This window comes from Myiozetetes cayanensis, unplaced genomic scaffold, assembly GCF_022539395.1.
Source record: "Myiozetetes cayanensis isolate MyiCay16 unplaced genomic scaffold, myiCay2020 scf30, whole genome shotgun sequence".
Taxonomy (NCBI): Eukaryota; Metazoa; Chordata; class Aves; order Passeriformes; family Tyrannidae; genus Myiozetetes; species Myiozetetes cayanensis.
Window position 1 is genome coordinate 3938909 of NW_026087522.1, and position 21051 is coordinate 3959959.

Below are 21051 nucleotides of genomic sequence, written 5' to 3' on the forward strand. Positions count from 1 at the left end.
TTGGTGGAGAGGAGGGTGAAGACCTGAAGGTCTCCATGGCAGTGCTCGAAATCAAACCTCTCCTCGCCCATCACTGGAGGGCACCACACCACTGAGCAGCACTGGGAGACGAATCCAGGGTTAGGGTTAGGGTGCAGCACCCAGACAGGACATCCAGCACCCAGCTGGGACATCCAGCACCCACTCATTTCCCCTGCAGTGACAGTCACTTCCCAAGGCCATCCCTGCTGTCTCAGCCCCCTCCACGGTGTGGATTTGGAGAAGCTCAGAGCTGGAGGGCCCCTGCCACCCTCACCTGCGAGGCCGTGTCCATCTCCACCAGGTCTGTGATGGGCTCGCTGTCAGGGGAGGAGGCCTCAGCAGGGATCACCACCACGGGGCTGATGTGCTCTGACAGCGCCGAGGCTCGCAGGAAGTTGGGGGGGTTCTGGGGAGGGACGGGAGCAGGGTGAGGGGAAGGGCTGGCACTGCTGCAGGGCTGAGGGCATGGCTGGGTGAAATCCTGCCCTAGAGCTGAGCTGGCCAGGCCTTGATCCATGGAAAAGGAGCCAGGACCCACAGGAATGGAGCCAGGACCCACAGGAATGGAGCCAGGAGCCACGGGGATGGAACCAAGACCCACAGGGATGGAATCAGGACCCACAGGGATAGAGCCAGGACTTGTAGGATGAAACCAGAACCCACAGGAATGGAGCCAGGACCCACAGGATGGAACTAGAACCCACAGGGATGAAGTCAGGACCCATGTGGTTGGAGCCAGGGCCCGCAGGGATGGAGCCAGGACCCATGGGGATAGTTCTTAGCAAGGGCTGTGGGTTGGTGAGAGAAAGGATCCCAGCCCCTGGTCAGAGGAAAACTCCATCCCACAGGATGCCACCCAGAGAGGGATGCAAGGATGGTCCTCAAGGCCCAAGAGCCCCATGCTGCTACCAGCCCCAGGAAGCCAGGTAAGGTGGCAGGTAGCATTTTTGGGGCCCTACCCCAGAGCTGCCCCTGGCCATGGGGACAGGGAGTGTGGGGACTGGGGACCATGGGGTCTCACCTCTGGCAGCTGTGGGATCTGAATCAGCCGCTTGAAGTACTGCAGGTTGCTGGAGCGGTAGAAGAGGTCCTTGAGCCTGGAAGGGACAGGGAATGGTGAGGGATGGCTCTTGTCCAGTCTGGACAACGTGGGTAGCTCCAACCCCTTGCCTGGCTCCAGGAGGTGTCACCTGGCTGGAGGGGACAGTGGTGTGTGCTGCCACCAAGCCCAGGGCAGGTCTTGGGAAGACCCCACTTGCCAGCCTCCTACTCTTGGAAAAAAACTGACTGCTGGAGGGTTTATCCCATGAACCCAGGGCCTGGTGGGCAGGGAGAAGGACCTGGAACTTGAGCAACCTGTTCTAGTGGAAGGTGTCCTTGCCCATGGCAGGGGGTTGGACTGGATGATCTTCAAAGGTTGCTTCCAACTCAAACCACTCCCTTCCCACCCAAATCCCCCATGAGCAGCTGTGGGGCTTCCTGCCCTGGAGCCAACATCTGCACCATCACCTCCAGTTCCCACAGGAGCATCTCCCCCAGGAGCAGGGCACTTCCCTCCAGGATTTCCAGTTTCGGGGAGGAGCAGCAGTGCCCAACCACACCAGTTCTGGCTGCCATCCCTCCCAACCACCTCAGCACCCCAGCTGGGATCTCAGTGCTGTTGATAACCATCCCAAGGTCAGTCCCTGGGGGGTCAGAGCCCACAGCCAGCCCTGATATCTGCTGTTTGCAGCGTGTGACCTTGGCTTTGAGTTAAGCTCTCCCTCGGTACCGTGACATCCTCCCCCTGTTCTCAGTGGCCAGTTTTTGTTTTGGCTGCCCCGAATAATCACATACCAGAGGCCACAGCACATCCCTGCTCACTGTTTTTCAATCTCACTGCCCTGGGAGCACCCCCAGAGCACCAGCACTCCAGGTCTGGGCACTTACTTTCGGAACTGCTCCAGGAAGCGATCCCGGTGGCCCTGCAGCGTATCCGCCGGCAGACCTGGAAGAAGCAGCAAGCAGAAACATCACTGGGTGTCTTCATGGATCAGGGGACAACCTATCAGCACAGCCACACGGGGGTGGGGCTTCCCCAGAGATGGCCACCCTCCTCTGGGGGCCCGAATGCTCCTGCTGCAGGAGGGGATCACACCCCAGGGAAGGGGAAAGGCTGGAGGTCAGGCAGCTGCCACCACAATTCCAGGTCCTGAGGGATGTGGGTTTTGCACCTCCTCGTCCTGGTGACTCCTTTCACCCCCCTCAAAGAGGCTGGGAAGGGGATGGGAGTGAACAGCCCAGCCCGAGCAGGGAGGTGACCCCCAGTGTCTCCCTCCACGTCCCGCCCCGCCCAAGGTGGTGGCGCTGGGGACACTCACACGAGTGGAGCTTGAAGAGCAGCTTGACGGTGTAGTCGTAGAGGTGGCTGCAGTCCAGGATGACCTGGATGAGCGGGGCCAGGCGGCACTGCCCCGCCGCCGTCACCGACACCGAGCGCGACATGTCCAGGGAGCTGAACACTGTTGTGGGGGGAGCACGGGATCGGATCTGGGAGCACCAGCAGCACTGGTGGGTGCCACAGTGTCTGCCAGATCCACAAATGTCACCCACAGCAAGAGACCTTCAGCTGGAGCAAGATACCTGCTGGCCCTTGGGGATCCAGCCTGTGGCCCCACAGCCTTCTGTAAGCTCAGCAGGAGGGGAAATTCCCACTCTGGACCCCCACAGACCCCTCATCTCACCCTCTGCCAGGGTAGCACAGGGGCTTACCTGTCTGGAAGAGGTTCAGCTCACACTCCAAGTAGTCAAACATCTCCACTGTCAGCTGAAAGCTGGGAAACAAGGATAAGGGGTTGTGGGGGACTGTCCCCACGGCCACCCACGGGCCTCACCCTGTGCCAGGTCCCACCCTGGCAGGATGAGGGGTGCTCTGGTGTGGATGCACCAGCCTTTCCCAGGGCTCTGCTGGGGCAGCTGGAAGGTCCCATCCCTGCTGGGTGGTGCCCTGGTGGCTGCACTCACCCCTCCCTCATCTCCCCCTGCCCTGCACTCACAAGTTGTTGACGTCGTTCTCCCCGGCCTCGTCCAGCTGCCGGTCAGACATCTGCAGATTGCCAGGGAAGCGGGGATTCTGTGGGGAAACAGGAGCTGGGAAAGGGTTCCAGAGGATCTCCTGCTCTGGACAAAGCTCTGGGAGCACCATGGCTGTGATCCTGTGGGCTCGGTGCAAAGTCAGCTCTTGGATGTGCCAGGGGGGTGATGTGGGGGTGGAAGGGGGGGTAACACAAGGTCTCCAAAGCCTGGGTGACCACAGCATCCCTAATCCATGGTGCCTGTGTTCCCCCCAGCAGGAAAAGTTGATTCTCCCTGGGCTGAGAAACCTGCTGAGCAGGGAGGAGCTGCAAGCTGGGAGGGGATGGAGCCAATATCTGCCCCAGGGGGCAAAGTCTCCTCGTGCTGCCCTGGCATTTTGGAGAAGGTCACATCACACCTCCAAACCAAATCGGGGTGATGGGCACAGAGAACACCTCTTTGCAGCAGAGCTCTTCCTCCTCTGCCAATCTAGGATAGCTGGGAGGGGACATGCACCCCAAAGCTGAGGGTCTTTTAATGCTTCTTGTAGCCCCTCAACTCCCAAGTGTCCCCAAGGAGCCCTGGGCCACCACGAATCCTGCCACTCCCAAAACACTGGTCCTTGGGCTATTTTTGACCCAATTTTGATGGCCACTGGCAGCTTGAGGAATGTTCCATTGAGTCAGCAGGATGATCATGACAGAGGGGAGGACCCAAGGGGGTGACAGCACTGGAAAGGCTCTGCCTGCCCCTGCCCTGTCCCCCCTTGCTGCAGCCTTGGGGTCAGGGGACTCACCTTGGTGTGAAATTCCATCTTGGTTCTCAGCAGTTTGAGGTAGATGCTGCAGAGCTGCCCGTAGCCCTCGCTCAGGTGGCCCTGGAGACCCCAAAAAGCTGTTGAGATCCAGGGCAGGCTGCAGAAAAGCCTTTTCTCCCTGCAGAATGAGTGACCCCTCCCTCACTTCCCCGAAACCACAGCCAAAACCACTCCTCGCTGGCACCCAGCCCCTGGATGCAGATTGGCTTTACTGAAAGGCTTTGGGTCAGGACCTCTTCATCACCTTCTCTGCACGTTTCAAGGTGGATTTTGACTATCAAAGCTGGGTTTTACCCTAAAATGGGAAGGAGGCCTTTGATTTTGGTGGGAGGGGACAGGAGTGTGAGAGGTAAACCCAGCCCACAGAGGTGATGGCAGCCCTGGATCAGCCACAGCTGTGCTGAGCCCCTGGATCCTCCTGGGAGAGAGCATCCCCCAAGCCCACAACCCCCCCAGTCTGGCCAAGGGACCCCTGGGGTGTCCCCACCATGGTGGCCACTCACCCACATCCTGCTCATGTCACTCAGCTCATTCTTGTATCTCACCGAGTCTTTCAGGACCTGGAGGAAGGACGGTGACAATCAGCAGGCAGAGCACCGGGAAACTTGGAGCTGGCAATTGGGGTGAGGAATGGGAGGTCTTGGTGCGTTCTCAACCCTCTGTCCTGCTGGTGGTGTCACCACTGGCAGCCCTGGGTGCCCCAGTTTCCCCATCCACACGTGGAGCAGAAGGATCCTCACTGGTGGCTCCTGCACTGAGCGGTTTCCTCCTGGCATCAGCGCTGCCATCGGCACCGGGGTTTGGAGCACAGGGGTTTGTGGGCAGGGCAGAACTAGCAAGGCTCTGGCACCAGTCCCCACGCAGGACTGACCCCCAGGAGGGCACCAGTCCTCTCTGAGGGCTCTGGCACTGGTCCCCACATGGGACTGGCCCCCAGGAAGGTACTGACCCTCCAGAAGAGCTCTGGCACTGATGTCCTCTCAGGACTGATTCCCCAGGAGGGCACTGACCTACCAGGAGGGCTCCTGCACTGGTCCCCACCAAGGACTGGCTCCCAGGAGAGCACTCACCCTCCAGCATCTCCCACAGCCCTGTGCAGCCCCACAGCAGAAAGGATTTGGCCCCAGGGCAGTGACCGAGCTGAGCTTTGGGCACTCACGTTGGAATGTCCATCCCGGAGGAGCTTGTGGAAGACGTGGCAGAACTTCCAGCAGAGCACGGCATTGCCGGACAGGGGCAGCCGGTTCACCACCGACCAGAAGGTCTGGGCTCCCTTCTCGTGGTGTGTGCCCAGGATACACGGTGCTGGATGGTCAAGGAAACACTTCCTGGTTTCCCATTTTTTTTTTCCCATTTGGTGATGGAGAGGGCCACCCAGGGCCAGCTGCACCCGCAGAGCCCAGGGGGGCTGGGCCACCATGGGGAGCTGATGCTGCCCAGCCCAGGCACACACTGTCCCCAAGGGTGGCACTTGCTGTCCCCGAGGGTGGCACTTGCTGTCCCCTCTCCCCCAGCCCCACGCCACCACTCTGGGAAAACCATGGCACGTGGCTCTACCCCCACCAAGCCTTCCCAGCTGCCCGCCCAGGATACTGGGAACCTGCTTTTAGTGGCAAGTGTGCTCATGCATCCTCACCCCAGGACTCCAATCTGCTGTGGGCACCTTCCCCTCCCGCCCTCCCATGGGATGGCAGTGCCAGGAGCACCAGCCTGAGCACCCCTGACACTTGGAGGCTGTGGCAGCAGGAGTAGGGAACCTGTGCCATGCTGGAAACACCCCCAATAGCCCCTCAAGGTCCCATCCAGCCACCCCCAGCACCTCTCCCCACATCCCCTCTTGCTGCTGCCCCTTTCCCGAGCAGCCCCAGCCCCGCTCCCACGCTCCTTGTCCCACAGCCAGCTTTGGGAAGGATATTCCTGGCGTGTTTCTCCTTGACAGCCACTTCCTGTGCGTTAATGGCCTTATTGATGCTGACGGTCTGCAAGGGAGAAGCGGTGGAGGGGGGTGAGATGGGAAGGGTTTGGGCTCCCCCCTGGTCCCCCCTCACCCAGCGAGACCCCCTGGCTCTGCCAGCACCTGCCAGTGCCTGGGTCCCATCCAGGTCCCCAGCCCTGCTCGTGCCAGCTGGATGCCGACCTTTCCCGGATGCCTTTCTGGGATGTGGTTGGCATCCGCTGGGTTCAGCTGCTGCCAGGACTCATTTACTCGGGATAATAACGATGCAATTAAAGCAGTGCCCACAAAGAACCCTCTGCTGCCCTCGGAGCACTGGGACAGGCGGAGGGGAAGGAGAATCCCTCCCCTGCCCTTGGATCACAGGCAGCAGCTGGCAGCTCCTACTCTGCTTTTGGGGGAGCTGAGTGGGGAGGACAATTCAGGGCCCACTGAGAATGGGGCAGTGGGATGGCAGGACCACCTCCAGGGCTGCCTGGCAAGGTCCTGGCTGCTCCACGGATTAGAGGCACAGAAGCTGGACCCACAGGCAGGACTTTCTGTGTAGGTGGTGGGGACTTCAGGGAGCTCACACTGAGGAGCCTGGGCAGAACCAGCCACCATTTATCCTATGGGAAGCAGTGGCAGCCACTAGAAGCATTTTCCAGGTAGGATTTTTAACCCTACCCCATTTCTGATCCCACATGGGGGCACAGTGATGCTGGCTCGGGGTCACCCTCTCCCCAAGGGCTTCCCTGGCACCTGCTCTGGGAGGATCCCGCTGCCCAGGGAAGGAACCATCTGGCTCAGCACTGCCAGAAGTAGCTCGTTACTGACATAAACCAATTAAAGCACAGGGATTAATCCCAACACCTTCCTCACTGCAATCCTGTGACTCTGCTTCCTGGCCCTCTCCCAGGTGGCCCCACACGGCTTCATCCCTACGGACCCTGGTGACTCTGTGATGAGCAGGGCTGGGAGGGCGGCCCATAGGACCACAAATGTGGTGGGACACAGCCCAAATCCCCGGGAAGTCCCTCTGCCACCAAAGCCTGTCCCAGCTGGAGCAGGAACAACGATGGGCTGAGACAGAAGTGACCTCACCCACAGCTGCACCCCCAGCCCTGCATCCCCATTCCAGACATGAGCACCCCCTTAGCTGAAGCTGCATCCTGTTGTCCCAGTATGAACCAGTTCTGCTGTGGGGATGCTGCTGCTCCATCCCTATGGCACATCACCCTCACCACTTACTGGTGACCATGACCAGTGAAGACCACGGAAGGTGACCACGGAGGTCACCAGCAAGATGCTGGAGGCTCCTTTTGGGGTGCCAGGGGACCCTGTATTGCCACTTGCAAGGCACCCATCCCAGGCACATGGAGCAGAACCTGGATATCAGCTTAGCTTTTTAAGGAGAGCTGAAAGGAAGTGGGAATGGAGAGACCTGACCCCACCAAACACCCCTTCCTGAGGGACTGGATGGAGGCAACAGGTTCCCAGCACAGGAGGACAAGGGTGGGAGACACCTCTGCAGCTCTGCCCATCCCAGAGGCCACAGCCCCTCGTCAGGAAAACCACATAAATCAATTCAGCATGAAAAAAAATCCCAACATAAACCATGGGGAAGGGGCCTCTGCCAGCAGCCACTGCCTGGAGAGGGATGTCCATGTCCCAGAGGCTTGGAGCAAGATGCCCACAACCCAACAATGCCAACAGCCTGGGGGATGCCCATGTCCCAACAGCCTGGGGCAGGATGCCACCTCCCAACAGCCATTCCCAAGCCCCCCACTCCATCTGGAGCACACACGATGTCCGTGTGGATGGCAGAAAGGTTTTCCAGGGTAAAGCGGGATCCCACATTCCTGTCCTGGCTGCTGTGGACACCCCATGTCCCCACTGCATTCCCAGGAGGGCAGGGCAGGAATCCCATCCTGGGAGCCACTTGGAGATGCCCAAAGTTCCTCTCCAGCAGCTCCAGCAGTGCCCACATGAGCAAAGCAGAGGAACACGGAGCAGCAGCGAGGGAACAAGGCTGGAAGTGTCACCTCCAAGGGATCAGCAGGGTCAGGGAGGGTGGTTTGGCTGCAAAGCTGGGTCAGGAAGGAGGGAGAACTGGGGCTGCCTGGACAGTGAGCTCTGACCTCTTTCCCACAGAGGGTCTTTCACTGCAACTCCCTGGTGCTGCTTCCCAACACCATCCCACTCCTGCAGCTGATGGAATTTGAATTATGAGCTTCTAACCTAAGAGGGCACCTTCTGACCCATCAGGCCATGTCCTGGGCAGCTCTGCTCCTGCTCTGGTTTTGTGCTGATGGAGGGATGTCAGCCCCCATCCCTGTGCCCACGGGTGCCCAAAGGGAACAGGGCAGGGGACATGAAGGACATGGGGCTGTCCCACACCCCACCCCGATGTCAGGACAGGAAACCCCGGGGTTTCCTCTTGTGCAAGAGGCCAAGAGGGAAGTGGGAGGAGAGGCCGGAGGGGCCGTTGCACAAGGGGAGGTTTGAGGGGGGACGCTGCAATCCCCACACCCCGCTGGGACAGAGCTCAGTGGGGCAGGACCCGGGACAGGGCTGGGCACGGGGCTCTGCCAGGCTGGAGAGTGGCTCCGTGGGTGCTGCAAGGGCTGGGAATGCTGCAAGTGCCGGGAACACTGCAAGGGCTGGGAGTGCTACAAGCACTGTCAGCTTTCCACCACTGAGCAGGGCAAGGAAATCCCACCACACGAGCACGGAAAGGCTCAGGCCATTTGGGAGAGGAGCAGTTTGGGACTACCTGTCCCAGAGCAGTAGGACCTGCCCAAAGGCCTTTTCCTCCCTCTGCAACACCCAGATGGTTCCCAGAAACCCCTGGAAGGTCTCTTACCCGTGGCTTGATAGGCCACCACAGCCTTGTCCCATGGGAATTCAGCACCGAATCCCACTGGCAACGAGCACTGCCGGCCCTTGGGGTGATCTGGAGTAACCCCCTGGGAATGCCCAACCCCAGACTCAGCCCAGCCCCTCTCACAAGGAGAGGCCACAGCAGGCCACAGTCCCCAGGTGGGGTGACCCCCCGTCTGTGGCTCAGGTCACACGTCTGGGTGTGCGGCTGCCAGCTCCAGACAGGGACAGAGGAGCCCAAAACTGCTTGGAAGGAGCAGGACACACTTCCCTCTGTCACACACCCCCTCACCCCCTGCCAGGTCTTCCCAGATTACGCTCTCAGGCTCTGATTCCAACATGTCCCGTTCGGAGGCGAAGAGCCAAGCCTGGCTCAGCAGCAGCACGACGCCTTCCCGCTTCTTTCATTTCCAAAAAGGAAATGAGTGTTGATTAAAGAATCCTGAGCTACTGCAAATTATTTGGAGAAACTGAGTAAGTCGCAGTGCAAATCCTCTTAGCAATGCTCCCTCATTTCTCCTTAATTCCTTTCTATAAATGGAGAGCTGGGACAGAGCATACCTCTGGAAAACCGCTCGCCAGCCCTGCAGACGCAGGGGCTCCGGGGAAGGGAGCGAGCAGGGAGACCTGACTACAGCAAGCCTGAAAGGAAAATCCATGAGCCTAATTAAAATGCAGATCCCAGCAGAGCAAAGCTTGGCTCTGGCCCTGGAGGTGTGCAGGACACACGGTGCAGGGAAGCTCTTCCGAGGCCGCGTCTCTTTAAACATCACTCACCACCAGCACAGCTCAACGGCAAATCCCAGCCTTGTCGGGGCTCAGGGAAGGGTTTTTTTCTGGCAAAATCCTGGAGCAAAGCCAGCTGGATAACACCAGGGGTGCTCAAAGCCCTGCTGGGAGAGCTCCTGGGGACACTTGGGGTGGCCGTGGTTCCCCCCACGCCAGGTACCCATGGCCTGACAGCAGCGGCAGGAGCAGGGAACGAGCCTGGCTTTGTGCCCAACAGCAGCTGGAGGGAAAGGGAGGCAGGAAGGCTGGAAGGCAGGGCTGGCTGGATGTAAAACCCAGGGATATATTTCTACATCTCAGATAAGAGGATGCTCAGCACAACCCAATCTTCCCGCTCAGTCCTGAAGGTTTCCTGTGAGCAGAGAGTGAGGGGACAGGAAAAACACCTTCCCACCACTTAATCCAGGTTGTTTGGCTTCATCCACTGCTGGACCCATGAATTTGGAAGGCAAGTGCTCCTCTCCTGGCTGGGTACATGCCAGAGCTGCTCCTTGTCCAGGCTGTGTGAGCACCTGAATGTGCTGCTGCTCTTCTCGTCTCCTGCTCCCTCCAGATGGGAAATAATTCCCACAACAACACAGGTCTCAGATTTCCCATTGCTTGAGCCACAAACCCAACCGTTTCCCCCAAAGCAGTGATGTTTTCCAGCAGTAGAGACCCCAAAACCTCGTTGCATCCGCTGGGGTCACTCCCAGTGGTGGTGGCTCAAGATGTCCCTCTCCAGGAGGAGATGCCGATGCCACCAGCCCCGGATGCCAGCAGGAAGAGGACCAAGGCATCCAGAGATAGCCCTGAATCCCGAGGGACACCAGCACGGGGGCCTTGAGTGGGTGTTTGGGGACAGCCTGCACAGTGGAACACCCCAAACCAGCGTCACCAGGAAGGCAGCCACAGGCTCTGGGAGCCACACTGGAGTCCAATGGCATCACCACGATGCTCCCCTTGGCAGAGACCTGTCCTGGTGTCGCCTCCTCCAGGTCTCCTCTCCCGAGGCCAGCAGGACAAAGACTTCAGATTGGTGCCATCCTTGGTGCACTCACTGCCGGCCCCTCCGGCACTCGGCGATGCCAACGGAGCAGGGTTATGGAGGAGCTCTTCCAGCACAGCTGGGGCTTCCAGGGAAAAAAACACCTGGGCCAGAAATTGGAGGGGTGGTGTGAGGGTCAGAGGTCTCCAACCAGAAGGAGACACACGAGGCTGGAAGCTGCTGACTCCCACCAAGCCTTTGCCTTGAGAGCTCATCGTTATCATGGTAGGAAAACCAAAGTAAGTTGTAGGATGCCCATTTGGATTGTGCCTGGACAGCCCACAGCTCCCAGCTCCTCCCGAGGGTGGCAGAGGTTGGGATCCACAGGGTGATGCTCCCATGAGCTGTGTGTGCAAGGACTTGACCCGCTGCTGGTTCTTCCAGAGCCTCCAGAGAAAATCCTGAATTCCAAACCACCAGGAGAGCTGGGGCAGGGTGAGACAACATGATCCCATTGCTCCTCCACTGTTGAGGTAAATAAGGAAGACAACCACCCCAGTGATCCATGGTGGGTCCTGAAGGCTCCAGTGAGACACCCAGTGCCAGGAGGGAAAGCTGGGCTGATCCCAGGAAGGGTTTGGCTCCACCAACCCCAGAGGCAAGAGCTCACCCTATGAGGGACCAGCACCTGGAGTGCTGGACCACTGGATTTCTCCAGGGCCATGAACAACTTTGCAGATTAATGAACAATTCTGCAGATTAATTACTCGGAGATGCGGTTTTTAAATCCAGTTTAAGGGATGTGGATTTTTCCAATACACAGATAAACTTGGGAGGATAAAAAAAAGGATGGTGAGGAAAGTGATTTTGGGGAGAACAGCCAGCAAAAAGCGAGGCTACAGAAGCCAGACCTCACAGTGACTGTTGGGGAAGCTCATACCTTAAAATTTGGGCACTTCTGACCCCCCAGCACAACCAGAGTCCATCAAGGGGGGCTGGATTCGAGGAGAGGCAAAAATCCAGTAGGATCCCCAGAATCCCCAAGCCTCCATGGCTGCCCCCCACAAAAACCATGCACATCATTGCTCTCCCCACTTAATCACTGCTCCCTCTGACCCCACGTGTCCAGCCGGCTCGGCCACTGCCGGAGCCTTTCCCACGAGCTGCCCCAATATCCAGGCTTTTAATTTTAAATGGGGATTTTATGCAGGGATAATCTCTTCCACCAGTGGTGATTTCTGTCTGGGGAGGGAGGGTGGCTGTGTCTTCCAGGGTCAGCGGTCCAGGAAGGTCTTCCACCACCTTCAAACAGTCCTGAAACATTCCCAGTGGTCCTGACCGGAGTCTTCTGCCTCCCAAAGAGATGCAAACATTCGGGCATTTTTGGGGACAGGAGGAAATAAAGGAGCAGATGCAAGGAGCCCATATCCAGGTGTGCCTTTCTGTGATCAGCTGCCATCCAGGACCCACCTTCCTTCCAGGAACACGGGGGTGCCTACTGCCCTAGCGGGATGCTCCCAAATTAATCCGGCATGTGGAGCAGGGCGGTGCCAAGGTAGTGTTGGTGGAAATTCTTCCTTGCGGTGCTTCTGGGTGAGCAGCAGCTCCTGGGAGCAGGATGGGGAATCCCTCCTCTGTTATCCCCCAGGATATCTGGATCCTGCAATGGTGCCAAGAACGGCCAGGACCGCGTGGGCTCCACGCTGCACCTGAGGGACCCGCTGGAGCACCGGGAAAAGCCAAATCCCTCTTCCCGGGTGAGCAGCGCAGGGACGACCACGCTCCCTGCAGGAACGGACCCTAAAACCCCACTTTTCACCCCAAACTTGTTTCCATCCCTTATACCTGGGTGAGCTGCTGTGCCCCAGGGGCTGGAAGGGCTGTGACAGCAGCACTTGGCGTGGGGACACGGATGTACGGAGACACGGATGCGTGGGGACACGGGTGCTCGTGGAGGCATGGATGCAGGGAGAGAGACATGGATGCACGGGGACACGGGTGCTCGTGGGGACACCGGGTGCTCGTGGGGACACCGGGTGCTCGCGGGGACACCGGGTGCTCGTGGCGCCCGCCGGCTGAACCCAGCCGAGCCGAGGGCCGGGGAAGGCGAGTTCCACGGGTGGGCGGGTGGGAGCGAACCCTCCCCGGCCGCATCGCCGCGGAGACGAGCCCCCCACCGCCGCCACCCGAACCGCCCGCGCTCCCCGCGGACGTTCCCCCGCGAACCGCCGGCACCGAGCGGGGCACGAACTTCCCGGAAGCAGCAGCTTTTCCCGGACGGGACCCAGGAATAATGCCCCTGGATGCCGGTCCCGGCGGGGGGGGGGAGCGGAACGCGGCAGGGGTGCGATGCTCTCCGGGGCAGGGTGTGCCGGGGGGTCCCCGGGGGCGCGCACTTACCACCTTGCCCAGCTCCATGGCGGGGGCTGCGGGGGTCGCTGCGGGCTCAGCGCGGCGCGGCGGCGGCGGCGCCCATGGCGGCGGCCCGGGGCGGCGGCGCTGGAAGGTTCTGCCGGGCAGAGGCGGCGGAGCAGGGCGGGAGGAGCGGGGGTGCGGGGAGGGAGGCGGGGGTGCGGGAGGGGGCGCAGAGGGGTGGGGTAGGGGGCGCGGCCGCGGCTGCTCGTCCGGAATAACAAAGGAGCCGTCGGGGGCGGCACTGGCGGGGGCGTCCCGCAGATCCGCCCGCCCACCCCCAGCGCTACCCCGCCCCGCGCCGGGTGCGGGGCAGCGGCGGAGGGGGTGGAGGAGGACGGAGGAGGTGGGAGGGACAGGAGGCTCGCGTCCCCAGGGTAGCCGGTGCGAGCCCTGCCCTCCTGCTCCGTGTCCTGCCCTCCTGCTCCGTGTCCTGCCCTCCTGCTCCGTGTCCTGCCCTCCTGCTCCGTGTCCTGCCCTCCTGCTCCAGGTCCTGCCCTCCTGCTCCAGGTCCTGCCCTCCTGCTCCAGGTCCTGCCCTCCTGCTCCACGTCCTTCCCTCCTGCTCCGTGTTCTGCCCTCCTGCTCCGTGTTCTGCCCTCCTGCTCCGTGTCCTTCCCACTGCCTGACCCGTGCTTCATCCCCAGCTCGACCCCCGGCCCCACTGCTAGATCTGCTGCCCCATCGCTGCCCCCCTGCTCCACCCCGTACCTCATTCCCTGTCCCACCTGCCCCATCCTGCTCCACCACCTGCCCCACTGCCAGAACCTTGCTCTACCCTGCCTGGCCCCCTGCCCCACTGCCAGATCTGTTGTCCCATCCCTGCTCCCCTGCTCCATCATCCCTTGTCCCACCTGCCCCCTCCTGCTCCATCAACCTGTCCCCCTTGCCTGATTCCCTGCCTGACCTCCTGCCCCATTGCCAGATCCCTGACTTAACCTCTGTCTGACCCTCTAGCCCTGTGTGGATCCCTGCCCCTGCCACATCTGCAACATCCCCTGTGCCACCTGCACCCCCTGCCCCACAGCCTGGACTCCTGTCCCACTGCCAGGGATCCCTGTCTTACCCCTGTGTGACCTCTTACCCCTGTGTCTGCCCCCTGCTCCATCCCCTGCCCCTTCTCTGTGCCTGAGGGTGAAGCTGCACTGGCAGGTCTGGCTGGGATCTGCTCAGGGTTCCCTGGCCCCGGAGCCCACTGGAACCTCAGTTCCAACAACAAAAGCAATTAAACCAGTTCGTTAACGAGCCCTGTGCCCTGAGCCAACCACTCACAGGCTCGCTGACCACCACGGCCACCTCCCCACGGGACAGGCAAGCACCCAGACAGCAGGATTTTAGTTTTTCCCTCCTCCTCCCCGTGCTCAAGGAACATTTTCCAACGGGATGCACAAAAGAAACACAAACAATTCTTCTATCACTCAGTGAATTCCCCCCAGAGCAACCCCAGAACACCACCCGGCCCCTTGGCTGCGGCGGTGGAGACGCTTCAGAGCCCGGAGAACAAAGTGCTGCTGCGGGGCCAACACGTTAATCCCTCGGGATTACTGCAGTCTAGTCACGGCTCAGCCACTTACTCCGGGATGGTGACTTGGCCTCCTTAATGAGATAACAGGATCCCACATCCCGGAGGGAACAGAGAGCTGCCACCCCTGCGCTCTGCCAGCACCCAGATCTGCACCCACCCGGCTCATCCCAGCCTTGGGGCAGCTTTTAGGGCCAGGCCAGGTCGTGTTTTCCTCAGGTGGCTGTTAAAGCCTCTGCTGAGATTCCTGGGATGGAGGGGTGGATGGAGCACGGCACTGCTCGCCTCAGAGCTCACAGCTCGTGGTTTTTTTGCTGGACCAAATGTGGTTTTTTGCTGGACCAGATGGTTTCAAGCACGAGCCAAATTCCTCTGGGAGCAGAGTCTGGAGGCTGGGAACGAGCCTGGGGCGGTGCTCTGGGGGCAGGTGCATTTCCTGATGGCAGGTACCCCCACTCTTTGTGGGGGGGACCTGCCCCTGTCACAGGGACCTGCCCCATCAAGGGGATGGGGTCTGTGCCCTCCCCCCACTGAAACCCCTCGGCGAGCGATTCCCAACCGTGTTCTCCACATGGAAAGTGAGAGCTTGGATCCTCACTGTGCAGCCCAGCCCCCAGCCCAGTGTTCCTCCTGGCTTAAAGGGATCCTGGAATTAATTAATTCCCCCTTAGCTGGGTTTAGCATCGCTCTGAACCCGATGCCGTGACTGCTGCTGCCCTGGGATGTCCTGCAGCTGCAGTCCAGGATTCCCAGGGCACGGTCTCCAGAGGCACCAGGAAGCCAAGCCACTGCTTCCAGAGGCCACAGCTCTGCAATTAGCACTTGGCAATCAGGTCTCATTTGCATGAGGGAACCTTAAGGCAGGTATGCAAATAACACAGCCAAAACCAAAGAGCATCCTCTGGACCAAACCCAGTCCCTCCCACGCACACAGGATGGATGGGACTTTCCCCGTGATGCCACCTGCATGAAAAATAGCCTGTGAAATAATATCCAGGATCCATCCTTTATCTATAGTTGCTGTAATGCCATTGGAACACGCCATGCCAGGCTGCCCACCTCCCACCCACAGGCTCTGTGCTCCCAGCATCCCTCCTTAATCCCCCAAATTAAGTCAGCTCGTCATCATTAACCTTATTTTTCCAAATCAAGCTTTCAGAGCAGCTCTCCCTTGAACAAAACACTCAGCTCAGGGAGGGGAAGGTGGTTATTGCTGCCATGGAGGGGCATCCCAGTATCTGAGGCCAGTTCCTCATGGATGAGCTGCTCCAGCCAGCAAAGCCCAGAGTCTGGAGACCACCAGGAAGCACTTGGAACAAAAGCAGGGAGCTCCAAATCCAGCTGGCTTCATGGCACGGGGGGTTTCAGCCAGGGGGCAAAAGTAGGGCCAAGGCAGCTCTAGGAGAAAACAATTTGGGGAAGGTCCCTGGAGCTAAGGGAAACTGCAATTCCCCACTGGCCAGCAAAGCTGGAAGGCCCAGGCAGGGATAACAGCACCCAGGGTTCAGGAGGGGCTGGTGTGGCCTGTGAGGACACCTCCCATCCCTACAGGTATGCTCTGTGGAAGGAATTCCCTTCTTGCTCTGCTGCAGTTCCCTGCACTGCTGTGAGGACACGTGGGGGAAGGGCTCCACGGCGCTCCCTGGTTATTCCCAGGGGCTCCTGGGAAGAACCAGGAATATGCAGAGCATCCCACTCAGGTGTGCAAACTCACACGCTTCATCCCAGGCTCCAGCAACGCTCTCCAGGGCTGCATCCCATCCCAGAAATTTGGGAGGAGCCCTGGCAAACCTTCCTGGAGTGGATGCACTCTAGGTGGGACGGAGGGAATTAGTGGGATGCACTGATGGGGCTGCTGAACAACCACAGGGCATCACAGGCACTGCCTCCATTGGGGCAGGAAGGGACCTTTCCTGCAGGGAATAGGGAAGGCAAAGCAGGGAGAAGGCAGCCCCTCGCTTCCCTTTGTCCCCCGAGTTCCTTCATCCCCCTCTGGCTGATCCAGACAGCTGGAGGGTTCCCTCCTGTCCCTCCAGCTGTCCTGAATCTCCTTGGGAGCTTCACTCCAAGCCCCTTCTCTCCCCCCTCCCTCCTCCTGCTCCTGGACTCTCCAGCCAGACGCTGGGACAGTGCGTGTGGTCGGGACCACGATGGATGAAGGAGGAAGAGACATCCATCATCTTCCCAGCCTGCTGGAGGCTCCAAGCAGCTTTTAAGCTCTGTTTTGGCAACTGCCTCCCATTAAAAAGACGGGAATTAGGGTAAAACGTCTCGGCAAATGTGGCCTTTTGTCATCACAGCCCGGTGAGGCTCCTTGGAAACGCTCTCCCAGGCTTTGGCTTTTATTGCTTTTACATCCCCGACTTCTGTTGGAGCTCAGGGCAGGATGGAGTGGAAAACCTGGGCCATGCTGCTCCAGGGAGCATTTACGTGCCTCTCAAAGGTCTCCTTCCCTATTTTCCCCCTCCTTCTGTTCATTTTACCAGGTCTAAAAATACACAGAAGCCTTTAAAACCCTCTTCCCCTGCAGCCGCCTCCCCCCTGGATGACTAATAATATCTGTTGCTCCCTCTTGATCTCTCTGTATTTCCCAAGTGTTCCCCAAGGGGAGGAACCAAAGTGGAGCTGTGCTCTCAACCCACCCCTGAAATCCATAGACTCCTAAATTTGTTTTCCTCAAGGAATGGCATTTTTTTCCCACCTTCTCTGGTGTAGGAGCAGTTTAAACCCACCTCCTCAGCTCACAATAAATTATTCCTGCTCCATGGCTTAACTCTGCTCAGTGCTGCTGGAGCATCGTTCTGCTGCGGGAGCTCCAGGATCCTGGGCTTTTTGGAATAGCAGGTTCACTGGGAAAACCATCAGGCACTTAGAAAACTATTTATTGTGCATTTTTGCAGGTTTCAGCTCTTTCCAGCAGCTCTCCAGCATTGGAGCACTCCCTTGGGCATGTGCTGTGAAGGCTGGATTGGTCTGGGTTTGATGTCTGGTCCTTGGAGTTGGATGAGCAAGGAGCTGGCTGTGCAAGGAGCTTGGATTTTAGGAGAACAGGGTGAATGCTGGGCACTGGGGTGGGGTTGGGATAGTGGGATTTAGAGGAAGCCCCCACCTCGCTGTCACTGTTGGTGGCAATGGCTTTTTTTCCCAGTGAACTGGGATGTTGGAACACCAACACGGATCAGCTTTCCTGACTGATCCCCTGCACTGCTCCATGTCTTTCTGAAACAGTGCCAAGGCCTGTGCCAGGCACATTCCCCACTGCCAGCAGCACACCAGGGATTAGTCAGGATCCAGGCATGGAGCAGCACTGGCAGAAGCTGGAGGTGTGACGAGTTTCTCAGGACTCAGACTCTGCAGCGTGGCCAAACCCCTCAGGGCTGATCCCACCTCATCACGATTTTCCAGAGGGATTCAGCAACAACCAACCTTCGGAAATCCCTCGCACTAACACTGGGGATGTAAAAACAGTCCCCCAAACCATCACGGTCCTGCTGAACCAGCTGCTTTCTGCCCCAACCCTGCCCTGCACAGAGGCAGATTTAAAAGGCATTTGGGTGCTCTGACACTTCTGGAAATCCCCCTGCCTGGATAATGCCCAAATACCTTTGCAAATCTTGATTTAGGAAAAATATCCGCTCGGGAGCCGTGCTTAAAAAGCTCAAGGCCACTTTCAAATCCTTGTAATGCTGCAGTTTCCTGGGCATGTGAAAGCGAGAGGAAAAAGCAGATCAGGCTGAAGCGGGCACGGGGCCAGGGCTGGCAGCCATGCCCAGGGCTGTGCTGGCATGGAGAGGGCAGGAGCGGGCAGGGACAGGCAGGAGGAGGCAAGAGTGGGTAGGAAGAGGCAGAAAGAGGCAGGAGCAGCCAGGAGCAAGCAGGAGCAGGCAGGAGGAGGCAGGAGTGGGCAGGAGCAGAGGCAGGCAGGAGAAGGCAGAAAGAAGCAGGAGCAGGCAGGAGGAGGCAGGAGGAGGCAGGAGGAGGCAAGAGCAGTCAGGATTAGGCAGTCCAAGGGGTTATTTCAGTGCTGAGCATCCCCAGCTCCTCACCATGACTGGACCAGCCTGGGGAGCTGGGAGAGGAGCAGCCCTTCCACACAGCCCCGAGCAGGGGATCCATGACGGGCTCCCAGGGCTCTCCACATGATCCCTGTGGGACACAGGGGTGTGGGTGAAACCAGCACTGCTGCCAGCCCGGGGCGTGGGCAGGGAGCCCAGCTCCATTATCCCCCTGCCCTCACAGGAAGCAGCTTGGTTGTGTTGTCAATATAGAGATTTTCTTTAAAACAATGAAAAAGCAAACGCCGGGTCCGTGGTGCCGTTATCGACCCTCTGGTATTTTTAGCTGCCGGTTCAATCCATCCCTGTCGGGGTTACAGCAACCACAGAGCCCCGTGGAACGTGGCTCAGTGGGGCTGCTCCAAGGTGAGCACAGCTCAGGGAGCAGCAAGGCAGTGCCAAAGGGATTAAAAATGCAAGAGGGAAAGAGAGAGAGAGGCGGGATAAGCAGCATCCTCCCCCCTCGCTGCTTCAGCCTCCTGCCAGGTAAATCCTCCCATCCAAACCTGGAGCAATAAAGCTCCTCTTCTCCACCTGCTGTGGAGGGCTCAGGAGTCACAGAAAGGCTGAGACTGAGCTGAGTGGTGCTGTGGGTGAGCTAGAGGGAAGGGAGGGCATCCAGAGGGAGCTGGACAGGCTGGAGCAGTGGGCACATGGGAACCAGGCCAAGGGCAAGGTCATGGACCTGGGTCAGGACAATCCCTGATACCAGCCCAGACTGGGGAGGTCTGTGAGGGCACCAGCATCTCTCTCCATGCATGGGGCCATTTACCCCCATCAAAGGGTCCCAAATTTGTCCTTCCTTTTCCACTTGCAGCCCCCTCCATATCCTGGATCTGCTGATTCTGTAGCGATTCAGGGGATTCCACCACCAGTGATTCAGTGGAAGGATGGATGGGTGGATGGATGGATGGATGGATGGATGGATGGATGGATGGATGGATGGATGGATGGATGGAGGGGTGGATGGATATATGGAGGGGTGGATGGAGGAATAAAGAGCACCCTTTGGAGAAGGACTGGGGGATTCTGGTGGGTGACAAATGGGATGTGACCTGGCCATGTGCACTGGCAGCCCAGAAAGCCAAGTGTCTCCTGAGACTCCCCTGGAGCTGCCTCCAGCTCTGGGGTCCTGGCATGGGACAATGGGGTTAAAATGAGGGTGGGATCAGGTTGGACATGAGGAAGAAATGTCAGACCAGGAGGGTGGTGAGGGGCTGGCACAGGTGAATCATGACAGTTGGATGTAACCCTGCCCACCTAACCTCAGCCAATATCCACATGGCCACTTGCTCACCATTCCAGGTGTCCCCTGCAGCCCCAGCCATACTTTCAGGTTATCTGGGAATCCTCCTATGATCCCCAGGCTGGCTCTTCCTCTGCACACACACACACAATGCAGGGCTGGAGTGTCACTTCCACCTTGTCAGCCTCGCTGACACCACCGAGACAAGGAAACCACCCAGGAGAAGGAAACAGAGTCAGCAAAGGTCACAGCCACGCTGTGAGCCCTCAGCTGGGCTCATCCTGCTGCTCCCTGGGCTGACAGGGGCCAGAGCTCTGCTGACACCTAGCTCCTTGCAAGCCCCAGAGGTCACAGGGATGAATGTCCTCAGCATCCCTCCACATCCATGGGGCCACTGACCCCCCAAACAGCCCCCAAATTTATCCTCCTTTTCTCTACTTGCAGCCCCTCCATATGTGGATCAGTGTCACCAGTGATTCAGAAGATGGTTGATAAGTCATAGAGTCCTAGAAATCCTAGAATGGCTTGGGTTTGAAGGGCCATCCAAATTCCACCCCAAGGGACACCTTCCACCAGCCCAGGTCACTCCAAGCCCCGTCCAGCCTGGCCTTGGACACTTCCAGGGATGGGGCAGCCACAGCTTCTCTGCCCAACCTGTGCCAGGGCCTCCCCACCCTCACAGGGAAGAATTCCTCCCTCATATCAAATCCAAACCTACTCTCTTTCAGTTTGAAGCCACGAAAACACGTCTCCACCCCTTTCCTTTTGAAGCTCTTGGATTCTGCCCTGGAGACTTTCATAACCAGGGAGCTGAGGCTTCACATGGAGCATGGTGCCAAAATACCTTCACCATTTGCTCCCAGGTGCCTTCTTCCATCTCCCAAAGCACAGGGAGCCCTGTCCCTTCTGGAACCTCCAAACTTCTAAGGTGATCCTTGAGTTGCCCCATTTGAGGGATCACTTTAGTCATCCCCTTTTGTTTGCCCCTTGAATGGAGACCACAGATCTTGGCAATGCCACGTGCAATGCTCAGCTCAGTGCCCAGCCAAGGCACCTCCCAGGACCTTCCCACGCCTTCTCCCGAGCTTTATTCCCACACAAAGCCAGACAGGGGAGCAGGGAGCTGTGGGGATGCTCCAGTACAGCCACACACACCTCAGCACCCACCACAAAAGTGAACAGCTTGGGCACAGCCGTGCAGTGAAGGGGGAACAAACTCTCCTGAAGTGAAACCACCGGATTCAATAAGTTGGGAATTGCCACAGCACATGTTTTCCCTGCAGCCAGACCCCATCCCATGGGGCCAGACCCTGCCTGGAGCCTGAACAGCAGTGCTGGGGCTGCTGAGGGAAG

The 21051-nt window shown here is 58.9% G+C and overlaps 1 protein-coding gene across 3 annotated transcripts in view; it reads right to left on the reverse strand.

The window, feature by feature from the left end:
• The window catches only part of HIP1 (huntingtin interacting protein 1), a 42475-nt gene that overhangs the window by 8432 nt on the left and 12992 nt on the right, over positions 1-21051 (reverse strand). Inside the window, exons 1-11 of one of the 3 annotated variants that reach the window (XM_050325967.1) lie at positions 18444-18483; positions 5808-5871; positions 5052-5194; positions 4396-4452; positions 3872-3952; positions 3057-3133; positions 2773-2834; positions 2382-2522; positions 1951-2008; positions 1043-1118; positions 296-427 (exon numbers count right to left, since the gene is read on the reverse strand). In XM_050325967.1, the coding sequence (XP_050181924.1) occupies positions 296-427; positions 1043-1118; positions 1951-2008; positions 2382-2522; positions 2773-2834; positions 3057-3133; positions 3872-3952; positions 4396-4452; positions 5052-5194; positions 5808-5871; positions 18444-18446 (894 nt within the window). In that variant the 5' untranslated portion in view covers positions 18447-18483. Of the gene's footprint in view, positions 1-295; positions 428-1042; positions 1119-1950; positions 2009-2381; positions 2523-2772; positions 2835-3056; positions 3134-3871; positions 3953-4395; positions 4453-5051; positions 5195-5807; positions 5872-12864; positions 12986-18443; positions 18484-21051 lie in introns of those variants that run through there. The other 2 variants (XM_050325966.1, XM_050325965.1) reach the window with 2 other exon arrangements.